We start from the raw sequence: 19,626 nt of genomic DNA, 5'->3' as shown, positions 1-19,626 counted from the left end.
TATTTCTTTTTATTTTTGAATAATATTCCATTGTATTGATATATCACATTTTGTTCATTCATCTGTTGATGAGCATTAGGTTGTTTCTACTTTTTGACTATTATGTATACTGCTGCTATGAACATTTGCATATATGGTTTTGTGTCAATCTATATATTCTCTTAAGTATATATTTAAGAGTGCAACTACTGAGTCATATGATAACTCTATTTTTGACTTTTTTTTTTTTTTGAGAGAGAGTGTGCACGTGTGAGTGGGGTGGGGAGCAGGGGAAAATGGAGAGAGAATCCTAAGCAGGCTCCACACTCAATGCGGAGCCTGATACAGGGCTCGATTCCACAACCCTGAGACCATGACCAGAGCCAAAATCAAGAGTCAGATGCTTAACTGACTGAGCCACCAGGTGCCCCTATGTCTGACCTTTTTAGGAACTTCCAGACTCTTTCCTGGTACCATTTTACATTTCCACCAGCTATTCATGAAGGCTCAGATCCCTCCACATCCTTGCCAAAACTTGTTACTATTTATATTTTTTATTATAGTGGCAATTTCTAATTTAAGAGTATCTGGTTTTGGGGTGCCTGGGTGGCTCAGTTGTTTAAGCGACTGCCTTCGGCTCAGGTCATGATCCTGGAGTCCCAGGATCGAGTCCCGCATCGGGCTCCCTGCTCACCAGGGAGTCTGCTTCTCCCTCTGACCCTCCCCCCTCTCATGTGCTCTCTCTCTCTCATTCTCTCTCTCAAATAAATAAATAAAATCTTAAAAAAAAAAGAGTATCTGGTTTTGTAAATCCCTTAATCAGCAAAGATTTCAACTGTTATACTTTCTTAGTGCAGAAAATGAGAGCTGGGAAAAATCTATCCTTGATTGAATTAAGGAATGATAGGCTACAAAAATGATTTTTTAACTATATTGCATCTAAAAAGTCTATATTTAGTGTATATTCTTGCTATATATTCCATACATTCTTATTAGGAAACTGAAGAATATTAATAAATTTAGGAATTTGTGTCATACTTATTATCATCTCTAATAGTTTCTTTGAGCAATATTTTTTGTTGTAGTGTATGTGTGAAATGATGTACTTAAATTTCATGTTTGTGGAGTTTTCAAGTTTCCTAGCAGATACCTAAGTTCTGTGTATGTGTGTGTGTATACACATACATATATTATGACATATATCTATCTCATAGTTTAGACATTCAAATTAATTTTACTCTAGGAATGACTGTTTTTGGAAAACACAACTGTCATAAACTAGTAGTAGAAAGAGTCAGAAGACATGGGTTCAAATCCTGTCTTCTCTACTTAAAAGTTTTATGACCTCAAACAAGTAGTTATCCTCTTTAAGTCTCAGTGATCTCATCTGCTAAAAGGCTATGATATTTCCTACCTAATCCCAAAGCTTGGTGGAAACTCAAATGAGATGATTATGTGAAAATACTTTTAGAACTATAAAGGGGTATCAAATATATATGATTATATGATGATTTCTACTTCTGACTATGCTGATTATTTTTCTAGGTTTTAAATTCAATTAATATATATATATTTATTAATCATATTTAGAAACTTTTGCCAACAAACTTGCTTTTGGTTTGAATAAACTGATATATTCTAATATTTATTTTGCTAAAAGACCTCTTGAACATTTTAAACTGTTTTTAAAAGAGGAAGAGTCTTTTTTTTTTTCTTGCAGTCCAGCTAATCAGATTTTGGCAAGTCTCGGTTATATTGCTAGATAATCTGTGGGTTTCTACAGTACTTGTTATCCAAGAGGAAGAGTTTTTTATATGTTCACATGGACTCTGTGTTCATGTTCTATCTAGACTTTCATTTTCACCAAAAAAATTAAGACTCAATTGGTCCTCTTACTTTATGAAGGGTAAAATAGTGGAAAGGGCACTTGGCAAGAGCTGAAGATTCATATTCTATCCTCAGTTCTGACCCTTACTGTGTAGGACATTGGGCTAAGTCTCCTAATAGTGCTGAGCTTTGATTTCCTCACTAGTAAAGTGAGGGCAACAATCCTGGCCTCTCTGGTTGTTGTGAGGTTGATGTGAAAGTTGTTTATAAAGTAAGAAACACATGCTCATTAAAGGGGCTTGAGAAACATGTCTCCCTATTGGAATGATTTGAGTGGCATTATCTTTTACCAAAGCAATGGCCTTCCCTAAATTTGTCTCTTTTCAGATGCAGTTACATATGTGTGAGAACATTTTGCTTAACAAAGATGCAAGTTTGCAGAAGGTTGGTACTATTCCTTCCCATGAAGTCCCATGGGATTTGCTAACTCCCCCTAAATCATAATGGATATGGTCATTTGAATAAATTCACCCCTATCAAAGTACTTGATCCTGCTATTCTGTCACAAGACTTTCCTTTATAATGCTTCACAAAAATGTTCTTCTGAGTGAAGAATACTGACTCTCTATCTGGAATAAGTTTTAACATATCCTCTCTAAATTGGTAGTATTCATCCATTTATGTAATAAATATTAGTGTGCCAATTTACCAGTTACTGGCTAGGTATGGTGATATAGTTTTAAGTCATAATAACACAAATGAGTGTGCAGTCATTTATTTTAGGGAAAAAGAAGAATGTATTCCCCAATTATTTTCTACCTAGTTTGATTGGATTTGATTGATAGGTAGATAGGTAGGTAGATACCATTCTCTTTATCTTTATATCCTGTGATCATTGCCTATGTGATAACAAAAGATTCTGGCTACAGAGATGCTGGTTATGGTGGCTTTAAGAGACATAGGAAGGACACAGTCCAAGTTAATAAACTTCCCCTTTCCAAGACAGGGAAGTAAATACAAAGCAGTGTTTTCTCTTTTCCTTTCTCTGAATGTCATAAAGTTTCAAAGGAGTCATATGAATTGTGGACATTGATTGACGAGGTTACTGAATGTTGTATCGACTTTCTTTCTTCATCATGGGTGTTGTCTCCATATAGTGACATTATGGTAGTGGTGGCGGCTCACTTCCTCCATAACTCTGGTCTTCCCACCACTTTGCATTTATGCCCAACATTCATAAGGTATTGATTGAGCACTTCCCATTTGTCAGGTACCATGCTAGTCATGAGATAAAATTCTAAGTCAGACATTGACTATACCCTTGGGTCTTAGAGTAAAAACTGATTTTAACAGATATCATTTGAACTGGATAAAAATGGATGCCTTAATAATTCATCAGTCATTTGCAGGTAGACTAATTTTTTTCCTTAAATATGCCATGATAATAAATATAATTTTGCCTTGAACTTAAAGATTACCTTTCAGAGTTTGATTCCATTGAACCAGGGAAATAAAAACATAATGGCACAAGTTAGGTACAGCTGCCTTGCTGTCCCATACTTTTTGTGTGTTTTTAATCATAAACACAGAGTGGCTCAGTTTTCAAATAATAATATTGGTAGAAGGTCTTATCATCTTTGGGCATTGACAGTTCTTTTGTGGCTCTGATTGACAGTCTACTAAATATGCTTTGGTAGACTCATACATTTATTTGCTATTCTCTCTTCTACTTTTCAGAAAGATTTAAGTATAGAAGAACTTAAGTCAACCATCATAGAATATGGAAACATTATAGAGGTATACCACAATAATCTCACAGTTTGCAAGGTGGGGTTGTTTAAATGTAAGTCACCCATTAAAGTAACACATACAGCCTAATGTTGTATGTGATTCCAGAATTTACGAGGGGATAAAAACAAACTGACTCATGAGTTACAGCACTTGCAGCAGGAACTCATCATGTAAGTAGAGCAACTCTTCACCAGCCTTCTCTCATGTGCCTCCATCCTTCATTATTGGCCTGCTGAACTATACATAATTCTTTGAACATGCCACATTCTTCTCTTCTGTACTTGTATAGGTGATATTTTCTCTGCTTTTCTCCAATAGAACTCCTTCTCAAGTTTTCTATGACTTTCCCTTGCTTTTCTCTTACCTTGAAATTAAGCAATCCTTTTGAGTGCATGCATGGCATGCTGTTCTTCTTCCTTAACACATATCATCTTATAATAGTTTGTTTTTGAATATGCAAAATATGCTAGTCCAGGAGTCTACAGGAGCTGTACAGATATCAAAAGTGAGTAAGACCACTGGGGTAAGTCCACATACTTATGAGAATGACAACTGAGAAAAATGAATTAGCCAGATAAAGCCAGCTAACCAAGAGTATATGGGCTCAGGGCACCAGGGTGGTTCAGCCGGTTGGGTGTCTGATTCTTGATTTCTGATCAGGTCATGATCTTGGGGTAGTGGCTTCTAGCTCAGCAGGGAGTCTACTTGAGATTCTTCACCTCTCCCTCTGCCCCTCCCCCTACTTGTGCATGCTCACTCACTCACACTCTCTCTCAAATTATTAAATCTTAAAATAAGAAAGAATATATAGGCCCAGCGCAGCTGCATCTTCTGATTTTTTAAAGAAAAGCCAGAACTCTAGATTTTTAGTGAAATTTACTAATTTTTAATTATTGGCTCCAGTTCTTTAAAAAAAAAAAAAAAAGCATGGCCTACCTGTTTACAACCACATAGAGTCCGTCACTAATCTGTGCAGCTCCTGGAGGATAAAGACCATCTGTTATTTCTCTCCCTATTACTGAGTGCCTTGTCCAATCCTTGGCACACATGAGGGCTTACTGTGTTTAGAGATAAACCCCATTTTGGTGGCTTATAGCATGGTCACATCTAACCAGACTAGACTATTGCTTTTGTTTTTTCAAGAAATGGGATCCAGTTGAATATTAGTGGAGAGTGTAATAGAATCATCTCTGAAGAAGAAAAATCTTTACATTGTGAACTCATTCTTGCTCAGTCTGCAGAGGTAGGTAATTATCAAATGGAAAGCTTGAAACAATAAGACCATATGCAATAGTTTTCTATTAGGTGAAGGCCCAAGCTTGCTGAGGAGTGACTGTGACATTTTGAGGAATCTGTTGATTGTTTTTAAAATCCAAGTCTAAGGTCTCTTAGCCTGAAAAAAAAAAATGGACCTTTTTCAAGTTATGGCTGAAAACCATAGTGAGGCTCAAGACTAGGGTTGAAGAAGCATGTGTTCAGTGAATCCAGCCTTTAGAAATCTTTATATTCTTGATATTTTTTAGGAGAAAGTACCTGTGCTGATCCCTAGCCTGGGATCCTAAAGGTAACAATAGAGCTCCATGAACCATTTTTTAGTATTTTCCTAAACCCCCAAAGCAAATGTATCTGCCAAAAATAAAAATGCTTAGAAACAACATGAAATTTCTCTGCTCTAAAATGTAATTGTAGCAACCCAATGTAACGGCACTGATTATTACATTCTGAACAGAAATTAGAATGTTCATGTTTTGGTTAATTTTAAAAGGCAAGTGAATTATTACTTAAATCTTTGTTAGGTAGAATCAGTTTCTTACAGCATGGGAGGAAATAATCAAAAGGCTTCGTGGGGATGAAATGTTGGGGATCCCCCCCAATACTCTATTTTCACTCCTTTGTGCTTTCCAGTTTATGCTTGTTATCTTAGGAAAAGCTTTATTAGCAAACTGCTTTCTTTTCACCATTTTGAGGAGCTCTCCCTGTCTGTGGACGATAGAAATGTCAGAATGTTCTCCTCTTGACAGCTGTGATGTGACCTTGAAAGGAGAGGAAGAATGTCTTTGGGGCCAATGCTGTTTGAATTTCTCCTGCCAACGATGCAGGGGCAACATATGCTGCCTTCATCTAAAGCTGTCTTGGGCAGCCTTGGCCATTCTGCTGAGGGCTATGCTTTCCTGACATCCTGTTTCAAATACTCATCATCTGACTGAGTTTTTGAAACCAAGCCAGACTGCCAGACTGAATGAAATGGTGGCAAATCTGCCACAGCAGTCCTCTGAGAGCATCATGATGTAAAGATGCCAGCCTGTAAAGTTCTACACTTCTCAGCAGGGGCTAAGCCGCTGGCAAAGTTCTGGCTTTGGGTTTATCCTATTAACGGATTAGGAATTTTGCCTTCTAATTGGAGTCTAGAAATAAGAGCTCTAAAAATGTTTTCCAATAGACAACAAAAGGGAAATTAAATGTGGTGTTGCATTAATCTAAAATATGACAGAGATGGATGCTTTGAGAGAACTGTAAGAATATCCTTTGGTAAACATTATCTGGGAGTGTCTTTTATGAAAGGGAGGGAGAGATAAAAGAAACTAGTCTGTTATCAATGGGATCTGTTGACCACCCTCCCAAGTTTTTTTTTTTTCCTATGAATTTCTTTACCTTCCCCTATTTTCATAAAATAAGAACCATAGCAGTTTATATTACCCACATGTACATGTTATCTATTGGATAAATGCTTTTCCTTAAGAATGAATAAATGTTAAGTTGAAGCCGTCCTAGAGAGAAAATGTAAACCATTGGACAGTTATATTGACCCATGAGCATCATTTTCATAAAACAAAAACACTGTTCTTTATTAGAATGACAGAGTTGTGGACATTTTAATAATTGTTTCAGAACAATGAAACTGAGTGGCAGTGCAGTTTAATCAACTTGTTATCTCTGGATGTGATGATGGACCAAGAAATACTGCTATTACAGAGAACATTTGAACAAAAGGGAGTGATATTCACAGCTATGCTTCAAAAGCTGGATTTGTATAACATATGTACTGTGGTGATTCACTGGCTAGGAACATCTGCAGATAACTGATCTACAGCCTGTTTGCTGAGTCCAGGCATATCTGTGTTTTGTCGACACCCAAATTATTCCTACTATGAAAAAAGATTTTTCTAAAACCCTTTTGAGGTTGATTTTCTAGTTCTGGCTCAGTCAGTTCAACCTCAATCAGGTTGATCATTAGATATGAATTGTTTGGGCTTATTTTTCCTAATCTGTAGTATCAGAGGACTAAAGACATGTTATCTATTAAGCAGTTTCCTTCTGGCTAGTAGCTAGTACCTCTCACTCTATTTTGATTTTTGACTGGAAACAAGATGATCAGAGAAAGCAGAGAACATATTCATGTTGGTATTTCCCGTCCCTTTCACAGTGCCTAGCATATGATAGGTAGTATTTAGTTTAATGAGTAAAAAAAAAAATCCATGAAAATGCTTGTTTCCTATTTGAGAGGGGAATAAAAATGGGTACATTTTGTTTTGAAAAACGATTCTATCTGTATATATTCAGCATATATGGAGCACCTGACAAGAGTTGGCATTATGCATGGCAACATCCTGGGATAAAGGAAAGTCATGGGGTGGCATTAAATGAGTCTTAATTATTATATATAGTAGACCTTTGGTCTACATTACTTCTTATATAATAGCCTATGCCTTTCACCTGAATTCCTAGTTGAACATGTGGAACTTTTTCAGCATGAAGAAGTTTCTAAAGTTGAAACCCTCATGGATAGCTCTCTACAGCGGGTAACTGATCCAGAAATTACTGTGAAAGAGAAGTGGGAGAACAAGCTTACTGTAAGTGTTTTATATTTTGTGATTTTCCTGGTTTTTCTTCTGCTTTCTTAACCCAGGTAATACTTATTATATGCAGTACCATTTCTAAGACTTATTATAGTCATCTGCTATCTTGATGTGTATGGAGTGTATGTCTGGGGATGTGTGTGTGTGCATGTGGGTGAGAGTAAAAATGTGAAGGTGAGGGTGAAGGTAAGTGTGTGGGACTGTGAGGGTTAGGATAAGTGTGTGTGAGGGTGAGAATAAGTGCGCGTGAACTTGAGGGTGAGAGCAACTGCGTGAGGGTGAGGATAAGTGTGTGACTGTGAGGGTAAGCGTATGTGAATGTCAGGAGGAAAGTGAGAGTGAGGGCATGTGATGTGTTAAAGAGACAATAAATAAAATGATTTAATAAAAAAAGTATGTTATTTGAATCCTGTGACAATTGCTAGTCTAATCTTGGATTTTTCCTTGACCTATTAAAATTCTCTAAATTTGATAGAATGATTATTGTGCAAAGGAATGTTATTCCTGAAATTCTGACAATTTTATTATCCCAGAAATTGGCAGAACATGACAACTTAGGTAGCTATTTCCAGTTTTGTTATAAAGGAAGCATATAGGATGAAATTTCTTTATCAATTACTTATCTCTACTTCTTGACTGCCAGACAACTTTCTAATACCCATTAGCTTCCTAAGTTAAGCTAAAGCAAGACGCAAACTCTGAAGACTCTGGGATATTAATTTCAACCCCTTTGACAAGCACTTTTTTAAAAATTGCTTTTGCATATGTTAATCAACAAATATTGATTTTTATTGCATTTCCTTGTCTCATTCTATTCTAAAGCAATTGTGATGATTGATGAAATAAATCGTCAGGGACCACTTATATTAAAAAAACCCCTCAATTTTAGGCACATAACAGGCATACAATATGTACTTGTTAAGTTGAGATAATCATTTCAAAGAATAATCAATCTTTGGGCAGTGGAGAATTGGTATCTGTTCAATTAGAATTTTCGGGTTTAATAACCATGAATACTATTGAGATAGGATGACCATAACATTTTGTATTGCCTGCCATTTATTTATATTTAACACTGGAATAGTAGAGTTTGTTTTGTGACTTTTCTTGTAGGAATTCAAATATATAATGGAAGAGAAACTAAATCTTTGCATATTAATGCCAAACAGCTTGGGAAACCACAAAGAGTCTCTTGATAAAGAATTTGTCAAACTAATAGAGATTTTGAAGAGATTCAGGCTGGAATATTTTTATTTCAGAAAAGAATTTCTCTCCAGGTGATGGTCATTTATATTTAAGAAACCCCTGCTTTATATACATGACACAATTGTGATTGTACCATAGCATCCAGTTTACTTTTTTCAAGTTGTATACAATGATTTCAGATGATACTTTTTCAAAGAAGGCATTTTGTCTGATAATTTTGAATTCTGAAATAGTGTGAAATTGACTTATATGTTCAAAATTGCAAATAGTGAGCTTTAAAATTTGTGGAAACCCTGTATAATGAGTTATTTTCCCTAAAGAAGGAAGTTGGAATTACAGAATATAGAATTCTTTTAACCAGAAAGGACTTTAGAGATCATTTAGTAAAATCTTATAATTTTACAGAGAACTGAGGCATAAGGATATAAAGTGAATTGATCAAGACCCAAGAGTTATTAATGGAAAGTCTATGAAGTGATTTATTAATGGAAGAATTTGCTGAGTCTATTGACTCCTATCCCATTGGGCTTCATTTTCTGCCTCAGTACACAATGTATTGCATTGGGCACTAGGACTAGTCAATTAAATTTCAAGGAAAAGAAGTCGGGGAATAGAAAACTCTAAATGTAAAATAATTTACTATTTTACTGTTCCTCTACCTTAATTCTTGTGACTGTGGGGAAATTCTTGAAATCTGTATACTCTGTAAACCACATACTAAACAAGGACAGCTATTTTATCTTTTATTGACCACTATTTATATAGCTGCTAGTACCATACTAAGCATTCCCTTAAGAAACGCTTTTTCAGTGAGTGAATGAACATGGGTGTATACTGAATTTGAGTAAAGTAAAAAAAAAAAAAAAAAATCAGGGCACATGGGTATATACTGAATTTGAGTAAAGTAAAAAAAAATTAAAAAAATAAAAAATCAGGGCACCTGGGTGGCTCAGTCAGTTAAGCATCTGCCTTCAGCTCAGGTCATGATCCTGGAGTCTCAGGATCAAGTTTGTGAATCAAGTCCCACATTGGGCTCCCTGCTCAGCTGGGAGTCTGTTTCTCCCTCTGCCCTTCCTCCTCCTTGTGCTCTCTTACTCTCTCTCACCCTATCTCTCAAGTAAAAATTAAATCTTTAAAAAAAAAAAACATTAAAAAAGGTAGAGACCAAAGTTGCTTAAAGAAAGTAGCCAGAAGAAACTATTTTATTCCCCACATATAAGAAAACTAGATACCAAAGAGAGGTTAATACCAAAAGGAACTCTCAAGAAAATGATCTTCTGCTTTCTCTAAGAAGCAGGGAGCCCAGACTTCCCCATAGAGGTAAAGGTATAGGTTAAGTGGATGTGCAGCTTCTTACATGGATACCATCTCCACAAAAGGGAGCACTGAAATTCTTCCAGTTAGCAACAAAGAGCTATTTGGAGAGGAATCTGCATTAGAGTCATTTCTGAATAAGTGAATCTTCTGTATTATTCTACAAGACACACAAGCAGTCCAATTAAGTAACAGTAGGTGCAATTTGTTGAGAGCTTACTGTGTTGGAGGTAGTGCTAAAAATTTGACATACTTTTATCTCCAGAGAGGTTCAGTGACTCACCCAAGGTTACCCAAGAGGGATTAAGTGACAGCTGGGAGCAGACCTAGATGTGTGCAACTTCAAAACCTATGTTCTTTCAACTATTAATCCCCCACCATCTGCTTGTTCAAATTGAATAAAATATTCATTAAAAATATTCTGGGAACCTGGCATTGGGCAAGATACTAATCACTGTAAGGATGGTTAAGCCCCTGCCTTCTGGATATAATTTAAAACAGACAAAACCATTTAGTGGCTGCAGACAAAATGATTTGGCTATCAGTTTTAACTATGAATAAGAATATAAGTGGAGTGGGGTGCCTGGGTGGCTCAGTTGGTTAAGTGTCCAACTCTTGATCACTCTTGATCTCACTTCAGGTCTTGACCTCAGGGTCATAAGTTCAAGCCCTGTGTTGGACTCCGTGCTGGGTGTGGAGCCTACTTAAAAAATATATATATATATATTTTGCGGGGATGAGAATAAGAATTCTATGTTTAGATGGAGTAGGAAATATTTATTAAAGGTAAACTTTTAGGGCCTGTTTACTGAGAAAAAGAAGGCTTTCATTCTGTTGCAAGATAAATAAGCTCCAGTGCTGAGGAATGGAAAGAATTGAGTGAGTCAAGGAGAGGCAGTGAAAGAAAAAACTGCTCTTGAAGATCTCAGTGAGAAAAAAATATCATTTATGCAACACCCAAGTGCTAGCTCTTGCTGGGTTTTTTTTCTAGGTGCTAAAAAATTATATAAGACCAAAATCTCTGCATCCATGAAACTAATATCTATTAGTTAGACACAGACAGTAAACAAATAAACATGTAACTATATAATATAATGACAGGGAGTGGTAAGTGATATAAAAATTAAAGGAGGATAAGAAGACCAAGAATGATGGGGCAGGAAGACCTAATATTAGGAAGAATGGCCAGGAAAGGCCTGTGATTTATAAATTTAATGAATTGCTGAAGTGAGGGAGTAAGCTAAAAGATGATCTGGGAAGGGTTCTAGCCAGAGGAATTAGTTAGTGCAAAGGCTCTGAGGTTTTAATCAGCTTGGTATATTTGAGCAGCAGCAAGAGGGCAGCATGGCTGGGATGGAGTGAGTGCTAGGCAATGAATGGTAGGAGATGAAGTTAGAGATATAGGCAGGAGTTAGGTTCACAGCCTTGCAGTTCATGCTTAGGGATTGGCATTTTATTCTAAGTAGATGAGAAGCAATCAGAGGGTTATAAACAGGAAAGTAATATGACATATTTTGAAAGATTATTCTAGCTGCTGGTAGAGCATTGTCTATAGAGGGAGAAAGTGAAAACAGTGACACCAGTGAGAAGAGTTTCTTCAATAACAGATCACCAATGAGAGTTCTTGAAGCCAATTTATCAGATTATAAGTCATTTAAAAAAATAAATATAAAATATCAGAGTGTATTTCATATAGTAAGAGTAGTATTTCATAAAAGTATTAATTCAGCTATGTGTATGTGTGTACTTGGTTGAAATATAAAATATTTGCTGTGTCATGGTCAAAAAAAGCCACTGAGTTAGAAACTATTTTTTTTAAGATTTTATTTATTTGTCAGAGAGAGAGAAGAGCACAAGCGGGGTGGGGGGAGCGGTAGGCAGAGGGAGAAGCAGACTACCCACTGAGCAGGGAGCCCTGTTCGATGCAGGGCTCAATCCCAGGACCAGGGGATCACAATCTGAGCCAAAGGCAAATGCTTAACCAAATGAGCCAACCAGGTGACCCAAAACTATTTCAATAATCTAGGTGAAGGGGTAGAACATGAGTCAGGGTGAGCCAGTTGGTAAGAACTGGTTGGATTCAAACTGTATTTTGAGGACGGGTCAGATCTGACATGCTAGTGAATTGGATGTGGGAATGCAAGAAAGAGTCATCCTTGACTTACAGGTTTTGGGTCTCAAAACTAGGTAAATGGGGTTCTATTTAGATGGCAAAGTTTTAGGGAGAATCAGACTAGGCAGATGCAGAAATCAAGATTTAGCATGAGGACATGTTAGCAAGGATAGTTACTGAATTAAAAAACACACTCAAAGCTAATACTATATTTCTTAACATGATAGTGCAAGTCTCTATGGAAGAAAAATCTTCAAAGGTTTAAAATCTGTTGAATATCTTTAATAATGGTACTATATAATTTTTAAAAAGTTATTAAGACTGTTATGATTCATAATGTGCATTATTATCTTATAGGTACAAATAATATACATATGTAATATATATATGATTAAAAGTTGTAATATTATTAAATGTGGATTTCTGTTGGTCCCTTACAGTCCTTTTGCTTTCCCTTGGAAGATAAGGGACAGTCTTGAGAGCTTAGACTATTCCTACAAAAGAGAAAAGTTGATAAAACTGCTGTCTTAAGAAAAAGAAGAGGTGATGTCAGCAAGAAGGAATAGGAAGCCCTGGGCCTTCCTTCCCCCAAGGGATATACTGATTCAACAGCAATATACAAACATATTCCTTTTGTGAGAAATCCAGAAACTAGTTGAAAGGCTCCTGCATCCTGGATAGATGTGAAACCAGCCACATCAGTGCTGGTAGGAAAATTCTATATACCCTGTCAGTGTAATGCCTGCCCTGGCATAGGATCTTGTGATCAGAGGGAATCCCCAAGCTCCTAGATTTTCCCTGGGGAGGAAAGAGTCAGACTGTGTCCACATTCCAACTTTTCTGAGGACTTCCCAAGATACTGGCTTTTGTCTCGCCTGTCTCAGAGTGCAGATGGAACTGGGCATACTATAGACATCTAGAGGACACTAAGAACAATGACGGCAGATGGAACCAGCATACAAGTAACTCATCATAGTCCTTCTCCTTGCCTCAGAACAAAGTAAGCAGATGAAAAACCCCAGATTTTAGCTTTTCCCTGGAAGGAAAGAATAGGATCACACATTCAATATTCCCGCTTTTCTGGGGGTCATCTAAAAGACTGTCTTCTGTCACACCCATCTTAGAGCAATGATGTTGCTATGATACTCTAGACACTTAGGGCCTACAAAGGACAAAAATGGTGATTTGAACTAGCACAAAGTTTTGAGAGCCCCCAGAACCTTCCCCAGACTGATTGGTATAAGTTTTCTCCTATATAAGTCCAGGCTGTGGAGACTGTGAGAAGTGGTTGTTTTTTTTTTAATGTGCAGATACCGACAAAAAGCGTCAGGAAAAATGGAGAAATATGTTCCATCCAAAGGAACGAAATCTCTAAAAACTGACCCTAATGAATCAGAGATAAATGATTTACCTCACAGAGGATTCAAAATAACTGTCATAAAGATGCTCAATGAGGTTAGGAGAACAATGCATAAACAACGTGAGACTATCCGGGTGCCTGGTGGCTTAGTTAAGCATCCGACTCCTGATTTGGGCTCAGGTCATGATCTCGTGGTCATGGGATTGAGCCCCTTGTCGTGCTCTGTGCTCGGTGAGGAGTCTGATTCAGATTCTTTCTCCCTCTCTGTCTGCCCCTCCCCACTCATGCACTCTCTCTCTCAAATAAATCAATAAAATCTTAAAAAAAAAAAAAACAGAGAATATCAACAAAAGACAAAAGTATTAAAAGAATACCCAACAGAAATCTTAGAACAGAAAAATATAATAAGTGGACTGAAAAATTTTATTAGAGGGGTTTAACAGCAGACCAGATCAAGGAGAAGAAAAGATCAATGAACTTGAAGACGGGTCTCTGGAAATGATCTAGTCAAAGAAGTGAAAAGAAAAAGGAATGACAGAGAGTGAAGAAATCTTAAGGGATGTATGGGATATCATAAAGTAGACCACTATAGGTATTATTGGACTCCCAGAAGGAGAAGAGAGAAAGAAAGGGGCAGAAAGGCAAAGAAAAATATGGCCCAAAACTTCTAGAACCTGGGGAAGGACATCTAGATCCAGGAAATCCAATGGATCTCAAATAAGATGAACCCAAGAAATCCACATTGAGATACATAATAATTAAATTGTCAGAAGTCAAAAATAGAGAATTTTGAAAACAGCAAGAGAAGTTTTGTGGTGTACAAGGGAAGCACCATGAGACTATCAGTGGATTTCTCAGCAGAAACCTTGTAAGTCAGGAGAAAGTGGGATGATGCATTCAAAGTCCTGAAAGTAAGACTACCAACCAAGAGCACTATTTTCAGCAAACTGTCCCTCAAAAATCAAGGTGATATAGACTTTCCCATATAAGCAAAAACTGGAAGAGTTCACTACCACTAGACCTGCCTTAGTAGAATTGCTAAAAGAAGTTCAAGTTGAAACAAAAGGATCATAAACAACAGTATGAAAACATATTAAAGTATAAAATTTGCTAGTAAAGGTGAATATCATATAGACAAATACAGAATACTGTAATACTATAGCAGTGATAGGTAAATTTTAATTATAGGATAAAAGTTTAAAAATTATAAGTATATAAAATGACAAAAACATGTTAAGGTACACAATATACAAAGTTGTAAATTGTGACCTCAATAAAAAAGTAGAGGGAAGAGAGAAGTGAAAGTGTAGTTATTGTATGTGTTTGAAGTTAAATTGTTATCAGCTTAAAATAGACTTATGTTTTATGTAAGCCCTATGATAACCATAAAGAAAATACCTATAGAAGATACACAAAAGAAAAATGAGTCAAAAGAATTAATAAGAAAAAGGAAACACAAAGGAAGACAAGGGAGGAAAGAGGAACTGCAAGACAGAAAACAATGAAAAATGGCCATAGTAAATCCCTATCAATTACTTTAAATATAAATAGATTAAACTTTCTAATCAAAAGACATAGAGTGGCTAAATGGATTAAAAAACAAGATCCAACTATATGCTGTCTACAAGAGACTCACTTCAGATTTAAGGACACACATAGGCTGAAAGTGAAGGGATGAAAAAAGATGTTCCAGTCAAATACTAACCAAAAGAGAGCCAGGGTGGCTATACTTACATCAGAGAAAATGGACTTCAAGTCAAAAATTGTCACAAGAGACAAAGGAAGAACACTGTACTGTGATAAAAGGATCAGTTCACTAGGAAGATATCACAATTATATATATATCAGAGCATTTAAATATATAAAGCATAGATCGACAGAATAGAAGGAGGAAATAGAGAGCAATATAATAATAGTAGGAGACTTCAATACACCACTTTCAATAATGGATAGAACATTGAGATATAAGATCAATAAGGAAATAATTCACTGGAACAACACTATAGACCAGGTGGACCTAACAGACATATACAGAACATTCTACCCTCTAGCTACAGAATATACATTCTTCTCAAGTGCACATGGAACATTCTCCAGGATAGATCACATTAGGTCACAAAACAAGTATAAACAAATTTAAGAAGATGGAAATTATACTAAGTATCTTTTCAAACCACAATGGAATAGAACTAGAAATCAATAGCAGAAGGAAAACTGGAAAATTCACAAATATTTAGAAATTAATGCACTGCTGAAAAACCACAAAGAAGAAATTAACAGGGAAATTAGAAAATATCTTGAGACAAAAGTGAGAACAATATATCAAAACCTATGGCATGCAGCAAAAGCAATACTGAGAAGTTAACAGTGGTAGATGCCTACATTTAAAGAAGGAAGATCTCAAATTAACAACCTAATGTTATAGCTCAAGAAATCAGAAAAAGAAGAACAACTAAGTTAAAAATTAGCACAAGGAAGGAAATAATAAAGATTAGGAGAAATAAATAGAGAATAGAAAAACTCTTTAAAAAATAAATAAAAATAAAATGGAGTTGGTTTTTTAAATTAAAAAATGTAATTTATATTTAACTATTATGTTATTTAACCATTATCAAATTTAACTATAATTTTAATTCTGGTATAATTAACATACAATGTTAGTTTTAGGTGTACAGTATAGTGATTCAACAATTCTAACCATTACTCAGTACTCACCATGATACATGTATTCTTATCCCCTTTACCTATTTCACCCATCCCCCACCCACCTCTGGTAACCATCAGTTCTCCATATTTAAGAGCCATTTTTGGGGGGGTGTTTGTCTCTTTTTCCTTTGTTCATTTGTTTTGTTTCATAAATTCTACATATAAGTGAAATCATATGGTGTTTGTCTTTCTCTGATGGACTTAGGTCGCATAGCATTACAACCTCTAGATCCATCCATGTTATTGCAAATGGCAAGATTTTATTCTTTTTTATGGATGAGTAATATTCCATCACACACACACACACACACACACACACTACACCACATCATCTTTATCCATTCATCAATCAGTGGACATTTGGGTTCTTCCATAATTTGGCTATTGTAAATAATGCTACAATAAACACGGGTTCATATATCTTTTCAAATTGGCATTCTTGTATTCTTTGGGTAAATACCCAGTAGTGGAATTATTGGATCATATGGTAATTTGTATTTTTAACATTTTGAGGAACCTCCATACTGTTTTCCACAGTGGCTGCATTCTCACCAACAGTGCACAAGGGTTCCTTTTTCTATACATTCTTGCCAACACTTCTTGTTTCTTGTGTTTTTTATTTTAACCATTCTGACAGGTGTGAAGTGGTATCTCATTGTGGTTTTGATTTGCATCTTTCTGATGATGAGTGATGTTGAGCATCTTTTCATGCATCTGTTGGCCATCTGTATGTCTTTGGAGAGATGTCCCATGTCTTCTGCCCATTTTTTAACTGGATTATTTGTTTTGGGGTGTTGTATAAGTTCTTTATATATTTTGGATACTAACCCTTTATTGGATATGTCATTTGCAGATCTCTTCTATTCCATAATTTGTCTTAGTTTTGTTGATTTTTTTTTCCTTTGCTGTGCAGAAGGTTTTTATTTTGATGTAGTCCCGATAGTTTATTTTTGCTTTTATTTCCCTTGCCTCAGGAGAAAGATCTAGAAAAATGTTGCTGTGGCTGATGCTAGAGAAATTATTGCCTGTGCTGTTTTCTGGGATGTTTATGGTTTCAGGTCTCACACTTAGGTCTTTAATCCATTTTGAGTTTATTTTTGTGCAGTGTAAGAAAGTCGTCTGGTTTTATAATTAATTAACTCATTCATTCATTCATTTATGAGATAGAGCACAAGTCGGGGGAGAGCAGAGGTAGAAGGACAAGCAGACTCCATGCTGAGCACAGAACCCCATGTGGGGCTCGTTCCCACAACCCTGAGATCATGACCTGAGCTGAAATCAAGAGTCAGTCACAACCGACTGAGCCATCCAGGGACTCCATTGTTTCATTCTTTTGCATATAGCTGTCTAACACTAGTATTCCCCAACAGCATTTTTGAAGAGACTATGTTTTTCCCATTGCATATTCTTGCCTCCTTTGTCATAGATTAATTGACCATATAAGCATGGGTTTATTTCTGGGCTCTCTGTTCTATTGATGTGTCTATTTTTGTGCTGGTACCATACTGTTTTGATTACTACAGCTTTGTGGTATATGTTAAAATCTGGGATTGTGATACCACAGTTTTGGGGGGTTTTTTTGTTTTTTTTTTTCAGGATTAGTTTGTTCAGGGTCTTTTGTGGTTTCTTAACATATTTTAGGGTTATTAGTTCTAGTTCTATGAAAAATGTTGTTGGTATTTTGATAGAGATTGCATGAAATCTGTAGATTGCTTTGGGTAGTATGGACATTTTAACAATATTTGTTCTCCCAATCCATGAGCATGGGCTATCTTTCCATTTGTTTGTGTTAGCTTCAGTTTCTCTCAACAGTGTTTTATAGTTCTCAGTGTACAGTTCTTTCACCTCCTTGGTTATATTTATTCCTAGGTATTTTATTATTTTTTGGTGCAATTATAAATGAGATTGTTTTCTTAATTTTTCTTTCTGCTACTTCATTATTAGTGTATAGAAACACAAAAAATTTCTGTGTATTGATTTTATATTCTGCAACTTTACTGAATTCATTTATTCTAATGGTTTTTGGTGGAGTCTTTAGGGTTTTTTTTATATATATAGTATATCATCTGCAAATGGTGACAGTATTGTTTCTTTCTTATCAATTTGGATGCCCTTTATTTCTTTTTCTTGTCTGATTGCCGTGGCTAGGACTTCCAGTACTATGTTGAATAGAAATGGTGAGAGTGGACATCCTTCACTTATTCCTGATCTTAGGGGGAAAGATCTGTTTTTCACCATTGAGTATGATGTTAGCTGTGGGTTTTTCATATATGGCCTTTATTATGTTGAGATATGTTCCCTCTAAATCGACTTTGTTGAGGGTTTGTGTCATGCATAGATGTACTTTGTCAAATGCTTTTTCTGCATCTATTGAAATGATCATAGTTTTTATCCTTTCTCTTGTTGATGTCCTGTATCATGTTGATTGATTGGTGAATACTGAATCATTCTTGCATCCCAGAAATAAATCTCACTCGATAGTGGTGAATGACTTTTTGAATGTATTGTTGGGATTTGGTTTGATAGTATTTTGTTGAGGATTTTTGCATCTATGGTCATCAGAGATATTGGCTTGTAGTTTTATTTTGTTGTTGTTTGTTTTTGTTTTTTGTGATGCCTTTATCTGTTTTTGTTTTGTTTGTTTTTTTCTTTTTCTTTTCTTTCTTTCTTTTCTTTTTTTTTTTGTATCAGAGTAATCCTGGCCACATAGAATGAATTTAGAAGCTTTCCTTTCTCTTTTATTTTTTTGGGAATAGTTTGAGAAGAATAGGTATCAATTTTATTTTTATTTTTTTTAATTTAAATTTCAGTTAGTTAACATATAGTGTAGTGTTGGTTTCAGGAGTAGAATTTAGTGTTTCATCACTTACATATAACACCCAGTGCTCATCCCAAGTGCCCATCTTAATGCCCATCACCCACTTAGCCCAACCCCCCACCTACCACCCCTCCAGCAACCCTCAATTTGTTTTCTATATTTAAGTCTTTTATGCTTTGCCTCTCTCTTTGTTTTTATTTTTCCTTCCCTTCCCCTATGTTCATCTGTTTTGTTTCTTAAATTCCACATATGGTGAAATCATTTATATGTCTTTCTCTGACTGACTTATTTCACTTAGCAAAATACACTCTAGTTCCATCCACGTTGTTACAAATGGCAAGATTTCATTCTTTCTGATCACTGAGTAATATTCCATTTAAATATATACCACATCTTCTTTATCCATTCATCAGTTGATGGACATTTGGCCTCTTTCCATAATTTGGCCATTGTTGATAGTGCTGCTATAAACGTTGGGGTGCATGTGCCCCTTCAAATCAGCATTTTTGTATCCTTTGGATAAATACCTAGTATGAACTCTTCTCTAAATGTTTGGTAAAATTCACCTGTGAAGCCATCTGATCCTGGACGTTTGTTTCTTGGGAGGTTTATTATTATTATTATTATTATTATTATTATTATTATTATTATTATT

The 19,626-nt window shown here is 35.7% G+C and overlaps 1 protein-coding gene across 1 annotated transcript in view; it reads left to right on the top strand.

Annotated features, from left to right (window-relative positions):
* The window catches only part of LOC118025418 (lymphoid-restricted membrane protein), a 72,190-nt gene that overhangs the window by 43,294 nt on the left and 9,270 nt on the right, over nt 1-19,626 (top strand). Inside the window, exons 11-17 of the mRNA XM_035027829.1 lie at nt 2,194-2,250; nt 3,544-3,603; nt 3,703-3,767; nt 4,741-4,840; nt 6,487-6,642; nt 7,347-7,448; nt 8,568-8,731. Of these exons, the coding sequence (XP_034883720.1) occupies nt 2,194-2,250; nt 3,544-3,603; nt 3,703-3,767; nt 4,741-4,840; nt 6,487-6,642; nt 7,347-7,448; nt 8,568-8,731 (704 nt within the window). The remainder of the gene's footprint in view (nt 1-2,193; nt 2,251-3,543; nt 3,604-3,702; nt 3,768-4,740; nt 4,841-6,486; nt 6,643-7,346; nt 7,449-8,567; nt 8,732-19,626) is intronic.

The sequence above is a fragment of the Mirounga leonina genome, unplaced genomic scaffold (genome assembly GCF_011800145.1).
Source record: "Mirounga leonina isolate KUSES-001 unplaced genomic scaffold, KU_Mleo_1.0 Mir_201, whole genome shotgun sequence".
Lineage (NCBI taxonomy): Eukaryota > Metazoa > Chordata > Mammalia > Carnivora > Phocidae > Mirounga > Mirounga leonina.
Note: the sequence above shows the minus strand (reverse complement) of the source record. Positions and strands in the feature narration are given on the sequence as shown.